At 42.5% G+C, this 7979-nt stretch overlaps 1 protein-coding gene across 4 annotated transcripts in view; it reads right to left on the reverse strand.

Moving 5' to 3' along the window:
* Positions 1-4848: 4848 nt before the first annotated feature.
* The window catches only part of EFCAB1 (EF-hand calcium binding domain 1), a 13423-nt gene continuing 10292 nt past the window's right edge, over positions 4849-7979 (reverse strand). For 3 of the 4 annotated variants that reach the window (XM_035011065.1, XM_035011062.1, XM_035011064.1), the window contains one exon: positions 4898-4984. Coding sequence is in view for 1 of the 4 variants with exons in the window: in XM_035011063.1 (XP_034866954.1) it covers positions 4931-4984 (54 nt within the window). In the remaining 3 variants the exon portion in view is untranslated. Of the gene's footprint in view, positions 4985-7979 lie in introns of all 4 variants that reach the window. The other variant, XM_035011063.1, reaches the window with a different exon arrangement.

Raw genomic sequence — 7979 nt, forward strand, 5'->3', positions numbered from 1 at the left:
CTCCACATTCCTCCCCCTCTCTTCCCTCTGGCCCTTCTCCAGATGCAGTGTGCTGGGCTGTGCCATGGCTTGCATGGTGCTTTGGGTTACTGTTTTGAGGGGACCAGATTTTTCCTTACTGTTTTCTCTAATTTTTGTTCTGGAGGCCTCTTCATATCCCAGCACTACCTTTTCTGGATCACGACATCTTTTCCCTGCTCTATGACGCCCAGTCATAGAGCAATTCCTCACCCTACCATCCATTCCTCCTCACTTCTTTGGTCACAGGCATTGCTATAGCAACTACTATACACTTGAGTTAAGTTCCTAAAAATATTAAATGCTCTCATACTTAACACATTCCCCGTCCCATCTCTAATAGAACTTTCTGACCCAGGTGGGAGTTTCACCTTGACCAAGTACTGGCAGTTTACAAAAGACACAGGGCTCCATTTCTTTCTCCTGTTTCCAACTGTACATGACAGTTGCTTATTTCAAAACTGTCTCTGATTACAGGTCATGAGAGTGGCTGAGAGGTCCTTGAACAAGGGACACTGAGTCCCAACAGTGGGATGACACTGTGTGGGTTCCTGGGGTGTGCAGAGAGAATCCGGGTGGCATTTGGAAGTTCTGGGGCTTTCGAGCCCCGAGCTCTGGAGTGCTAAGGTAGTCACTCAGCCCAAGGATGGCTGAAGGAGGAAGGAAAAAGATGCTCCGTGTGGAGGACAGGAGGATAGGTGCTGAGTGGGGGCCAGCAAACTCTGTGTCCATCGCAGCCTCTGGAGAAAGGAGAGCCCGCCCAGGGGCACCAGGGGCTGCCTGCGGCTGGCAGGACAAGTCTCCACCACCAACACTCCCCTCGCACAGTCTCAGCCTCTTCCAACTGCACCTCATTTCTGGAGCAGCCTGTGTGTGTCATCAAAGCCGCCAGAGCTGGAGACTCCACCAAACCACTCCCTCCCTCCCGTCCCCTCCCACTGCAAACCATCATCTTGCAGGCAGACAATGAAGATAGGACAGCTATTCAGAAAAACGCGTGGCTTTGGAGGCTCAGGGCATGTCCCAACTGCACCTGCAGGTTTTCCTTTCCTGGGGCCGACGGGCACTGGCTGCGCTGCACCTGCCGCGGGCTAGCTCCCTGCCTTTCAGCCACATACCTCGTGCTGGGCGTGCAGGCCCTGGCCTGCTCCACATCCTGCTCGGCCCCGATGATTGCCCCTCCACTCCACTGACTTCTCAACACACTCTTCTCTCCGACTTTTGATTTTCTGTACTAACATGGCTATTAAAAACAGAGACAGGCACCAACCCCCTTAACTCTCCTGCTTACCTCTCTGTTTTCTTTAAAGAAAATCATGCCATAAAAACTTTTGCTCTTATTCAGTTCATTTTATTTTTCCACCTCCCCGTCCTCTTTCCTTCCTTCTTTCTCCTCAATCTTCTCTTTTCCAAGACAACAGCAAGTCTGATTTCCTAGATGGTTTGTTACTTGAGAACAGGGACAATACCCTTTTTTCCATCTCCCTTTTGTTGCCTAGTATATAGTCTGCAGATATTGGGTGTATTGCCATGCATATATCATGAATAAATCCAAACATGATTTTCAGGGTCCTTGGAAATAAGGAGGGTGCACCCACTTCTTAGTTAATAATTTGACTATAATTCCTAGGGCTGCTATATTCTTTTTTAAGATTTTATTTATTTATTTGACAGAGAGAGACACAGCGAGAGAGGGAACACAAGCAGGGGGAGTGGGAGAGGGAGAAGCAGGCTTCCCACAGAGCAGGGAGCCTGATGCGGGGCTCGATCCCAGGACTCTGGGATCATGACCTGAGCCGAAGGCAGACGCTTAACAACTGAGCCACCCAGGTGCCCCTAGGGCTGCTATATTCTTTTCTGCACGTGCATGAATCAAAATACAGTACCAAATAATATTTAGAAATTCAAGGAGGCCAGCAGTCTGTCTTGTCCTTAGTCAAATTTACACTATCCAATTTAAGAACATAGCAAGTAGACCAAGGTGTGAATTTAGCTAGTTGAAGCTCCCATAACTTGGATGGATTTCTGACTTCTATTCTTTCATACAAACCATGCATCTTATTAATTTCTCTTTAATATTTTAGTACCTTAGAGCCAGCATAACAAACACATCAAGTCTTGAATGTAGTTAATCAGGACTGTAGTCATTAACAGTATGTTACTGATTGCTTTAGAAATTAGTAGTATCTTGACAGGAGAGAGAAATTCAAGACACTCTAATGTGTCTGTTAAGTGGAATAAACTACCATATGTATATCTGTGAGTTGTTTATGAGAGAGATGTGTGTGTGTGTGTGTGTGTTAATAGGAAACGTAATTTCACTAATACTAACTCCAGTCATGAAAATTCTAGTGTTGTTTACACTGAAGTTTTATGCTAGTTTCATGAGATTCATTTCTGTAAATACATTAGCTTACTAAAGATATTTTTAAAGATATCATTCAACTTTCTTTCACTGGCTAAGTAGCCTAAGAAATGTCACACATTTAATCAAATGTATCTCATTTCCAGGTTGTTGCTCTTCTTATTGAATCATTATATATGAGCTCCTGCTGAGAACACAAACATGCTCTAAGACAGGGCACAGATTCCACTGTCTAGTGCATACCTATATCAATCTATGTATTTGTATCATACTTCACAATTTACAAAATGATGTCATAGACATTATCTCATTCAATTCTTATAAAACCCTGTGTGATTGAGACACAGAAAGTAGGTATTATTCCCATTTTATATCAAATGTAATTTGATTAGTCTATAGCTCATACTTGGTTGGCCATATATTCCACTTTACCTGGGATTACATTGTCCCAGTATAATTATTAACATTTCCTTTCTCTCTATCTTCAGTTTCGATGACAGATACAACGTCCCCACCAAAATACACAGCAGTCTGTCATCTCACTTCTATCAGATTTTTAAAGTTTGTGTGACCCCTGCAAGGTCATGTGATACCTTTTGACAATTAGAGGCAGTCAGAGCTAGAACAGGGTCTGGGCTAGGCTACAAATTCAGCTACACCTTGACTAGCAACCTTGGGCCAGTTACTGGCACCCAAGAATGGCCACATCATCATTGTTGGTGTTCGCTACTAATCATGGCCTCTCATCATTGGCATCTTCTTCAGTTAGACCTCTTTCTTCGATACCACCCAAGATGGCCCAAGATACATTCTCCATTTGAGGGGTCTAGCCATTCCCTCTCCTTTCTGAAGGACTTCTGTCCTTCTCCTCGCAAACCAGCAATGGTCTTAGCCTCTGTTTTCTCCTTCCATGGTTGGTTGACCCTCATCTCACTTCTAACCCTGTGCTGACCATCGAGCCATGGAGTCTAACGGCTTGGCCACAATTCATGAACCCCATTCACCACATGTGGACTCTTGACAAGGCAAGGTCCCAGCCCAGTGTCTAGATTCCTATTGGTTCCAAATGTGGGCACATCCACATTCAAATTAGAAACTTCAACTAAAGAAAGAAAACTCCAAGGTGTTTCAGATGAGAACAGTGCCCTTGGAGAGAGTTATCAACAGTCTCACTCACTAGCATGCCAAGTACCAAGCACCTCTAGGGAGCCTTGAAGGAGCAATTTGAGGATTATTCAGGAAACAGGGGTTCTCAGTAATTTCAAACCTCAGGAGTATGTATGGCAAGAAGAACACATATTGCTTTAGAGAAAGGTCTTCAATGTTAGAACTAGATGAGGTCTGAATCTTGGCTTTGTTCTTGACTAGGTTAGGACACTGAAGGAGTTTCTTGATTTTCTTAAACTCCAATTTTCTCAATCTGTAGGATGAAGACAATAAGTAATGTTTATGTTTACCTCTTAGGATAGTTGTGAGAAATGAGTAAGATAAGAATGTTAAGGACTTAGCATAACACCTGGAACAAAAGTGCTCACTGGATTTCTGTATAATGTATTATTGAGATTGTGGGGATGGTTGTATCCCCCTTTCTGACTCTCTTGTATTTCTGAAGGAGTCATTAAGGAGGACTTGACCAAATGGTTTTAATTACTCTCCTGGACTGCCCTGGGCTTTGGAGCTAATCACTCCTACAGGGAGGTAGTGACACTAGCTCTAAATGTCTCTTGCAGGAAAACTTGTAAATTCCTCTGCTTCCTTCCGTGCCATTCTCCATCTTCAGGCTCACTGTTGCCCAGCTCTGGGCTGCCTTTGGAGATGGGGACAGGAGACAGGAAGGCGCACCTCAGGTTAAGGGGAGGACAGCCTGTATTTCACCCAATTTATTCAAATGCCTTTAAGTTGACAAGCTTCTCACCCAGGGAACTCTCTGTGAGTCTGGCTGGGGCCACATAATAGGGGTAGTGTAGAGCTCAACAGTCAGGAGGGAGGTGAAAATAAACAAGAGGATGTGTGTCTTAGGGGGAGGAATATTTTCTTGACGGATTAGGTAAGAGGCAGGAGGTACACAGAAAGCCACAAATTACCAACGATGGAACTGTGAGCAGTTAACCACTGCTCAGGTTAATGGCTCTCTGATAAAGACATTTCAAATGTGGAAGCATGCTTTGTTTCATGCAGGATAGTTCATTGCTAAGACTTCCTTCCCTTTTTGCTCCCCTTCAAAACTGAGCAAGTTTCCTTGAGAGACCTCATGAGAAAGGGACATTGATTTGCTTGGTATGTATTTAGGTTGGCTCCTCCTTCAATGGTAACTGAGACCGGAAAACATTTGAAGAGATCATCTGCTTCATTCTAACAGAGAACAAGGTCACTGAATCAGAAAAGATAAATATATCACTTCTCCCTCTTTTTGAAATATTATCAGCCAATCCTCAAGATTCGCCAAATTGTAATTAACAAATGCATAGGTTAAATTTCTATTTTATTATGGATCGTTTATAATAATCTCTCCATGTCAAATGCAGTTGCCATCCTTTCTTGGCCACACTAGGTGAGAATTACCATCAGCTCTGGATGACTGTGGAAGAGCTGGGGGTGATTCTGTGGGGAAATGGACACAGATAAAATACAGTCAGTGAAAATGCACAATCCAAGGAGCGGCTCAGAGTAGCCTTTCCCAGACATGGCTGTCTCCACAATTTCAAAGTATATTTGATTTTAATTCCCTTTAACAATCTCCTTTAGGGGCACCTGGGTGGCTCAGTCGTTGAGCATCTGCCTTCGGCTCAGGTCAGATCCCAAGGTCCTGGGATGGAGCCCTGCATAGGGCTTCCTGCTCAGCGGGAAGCCTGCTTCTCCCTCTCCCACTCCCCCTGCTTGTGTTCCCTCTCTTCCTGTCTCTCTCTCTCTGTCAAATAAATAAATAAAATCTTCAACCCCCCCAAAATCTCCTTTAATTAAAAATGATATAACTATTTTGGGGGGGGGGGCTAGAAGCCAGGAGAGGGACTGTAACTGCATCCAAATAGTAAAGGTGATGACACAGTTGTCACATGGCATAGAGTCCTCATTTTACAACACAAGTGAGGTGAGAGCAGGGCAACTGACTTAGACTATATGCACAAAGTGGGAACTTGGTGAATGTTTTGGATGACTTTATGATGCAAGCAATTGCAGGCTTGGCTTCTTAACAAGTGCAATCTTGTACACAAAGATATTTGCAGGTTAAGAATGTAGGACTACCAGTTTTCAGTGGTAGTTTTTAAATCCTGTAGTTTAAAAAATGTACTTGTTTCCCAGACAGACTCTCTCCATGCTGTGAGCAAAGCAATGTGTACCTCTCCCAGAGGGTCCTGGTTGGCTTTCTGCTGGTCCTCCCAGGGCACTGGGAGAAGGGGAAGCCAACGCTTTGAGGACCCAGTTGAGAGAAAGGCTATAGTCAGCCCTCCAAATTATAACTGCTCATCTGTAGTCCTAACCCAGCCACCCAGAGGCAGGCAAAGATGGGGCTGAGCAAGGCTGGCTGTACCTGGGGCCTGGAGTCAGGGCAGGCTAGCAGCAGGCAGGCAAGGCTCAGAGCTGGACACAGAGCTCAGAGTAAGAGGAAAGAGGGCTTTTCCTCAAAGGTTCTCTGTGTACTTGGATGACCCTGCTATTAAGTTGAGAGAATTTTCAGTGTTAAAATCATTAATGAGTTGCTATGGTAGTAAAATTAAGAGAATCCGGAAATCCAGATATAGTCACAGAAGGAAATGATTTGGGCAGATATGATGAGGAAGTGTGTTCTATAATGTATGGGGACGCTCTTGAACAGAGCTCATGAGTCTGTACCAACACCATCTTAAGTTTCACTAAAATTATTTAGACTTTTCTAAAAAGGCTTTTTAGTTTTAAATAATGTCAAGTAATAAAATAGCGTTATTCACATGGAAGTCAATTTTTACACAATCTACAATAAAAAAGTTTAGGTAGAGATGTATAAGATTAGTTCTTTAAATGATAAATTAAAACCATGGTCAATTATGGTCCACGACATCAGCAAAGAGGTGAAAAGAATGTGCACCACAGGGAAGGGGGAATCAGCATCCCATGCACCAGGCCCAGCAGGCCTTCCTGGAGGGCAATCTGGCAACATGTGCTAGAAACCTCAAAGGTGGGCCTCTAACCAAACACTCATTTTTAAAAACTTACCCAGATTAAGCAAGCAATGATGAACATGAGAAGATTTATCCACAAGGACAGTTCCCTTGGGAATTATTTGTAAAAGAAATGTGGGAACAACTGAAATGTCAATGGCAGGGAAGTGCTTTACTAAGGTCTGCTGTGATGGAACACCAGCTCGCCATTGCCGGTCAGGCTGGAGACAAATATTAAGTGACCTGAGAAAATGCCATGAGATAGCAGTCCATAAAAAGAGCCTTACAAAAGAGCATTTTCAATATGATCATCTAAAAAAGAATATAGGTATACTCTGTGCAAAAATATAGCTATACTTACAAATCCCTTAAGAAAGCCTGAAAGGATCTATACCAGAATATTGATGAATATTTAAATTTTAGTTTTTAATTTTCTAAACTTCTAAGTCTTCAGTGGACCTCTATTATTTGTAATCAGAAAAATATAAATTTTAAAAATTAAAAGCATTGTGTTTCACTATTTATACCTACTCAAGACAGAAAAATTGTGTCAAACTCCATCTATATAAGAATCTAAAATTTTAAGAAAATACTTAGTAAAATACTTTTTATTTCATGGGATCACTTATTACATTTATTTGTAACAGTCCATTTTTTTATACAAGGTACTATTTTGCTTAAACTTGACACATATGTAGTAACAAAAGGGATTTAATATCCCAAGCAGCCTCTGAATGTTTACATATGGACAGAGAGGGTATGTGCATAATACTTCTCTCAGCTGCTTGAATGCATTTAAGAAAGGGGTAAACAAATGGAATATTATGCAGCCATCAAAAGGAATGAGATCTTGCCATTTGCAACGACATGGATGGAACTGGAGGGTATTATGTTGAGTGAAATAAGTCAAACAGAGAAAGACATGTATCATATGATCTCACTGATATGAGGAATTCTTAATCGCAGGAAACAAACTGAGTGTTGTTGGAGTGGGGGGTGGGGTGGGAGGGATGGGGTGACTGGGTGATGGACACTGGGGAGGGTGTGTGCTCTGGTAAGCGCTGTGAATTGTGCAAGACTGTTGAATCTCAGATCTGTACCTCTGAAACAAATAATGCAATATATGTTAAGAAAAAGAAAAAAAAGAAGAAGAAGAAGAAGGTAGCGGGAGGGGAAGAATGAAGCGGGGGAAATCGGAGGGATAGACGAACCATGAGAGACGATAGACTCTGAAAAACAAACTGAGGGTTCTAGAGGGGAGGGGGGTGGGAGGATGGGTTAGCCTGGTGGTGGGTATTGAGGAGGGCACATTCTGCATGGAGCACTGGGTGTTGTGCACAAACAATGAATCATGGAACACTTCATCTAAAACTAATGATGTAATGTATGGGGATTAACATAAGAATAAAATAAAAATAAATAAATAAATAAATAAATAAATAAATAAATAAATAAATAAA

Source organism: Mirounga leonina, unplaced genomic scaffold (assembly GCF_011800145.1).
Source record: "Mirounga leonina isolate KUSES-001 unplaced genomic scaffold, KU_Mleo_1.0 Mir_165, whole genome shotgun sequence".
In the NCBI taxonomy this organism is placed as follows: domain Eukaryota; kingdom Metazoa; phylum Chordata; class Mammalia; order Carnivora; family Phocidae; genus Mirounga; species Mirounga leonina.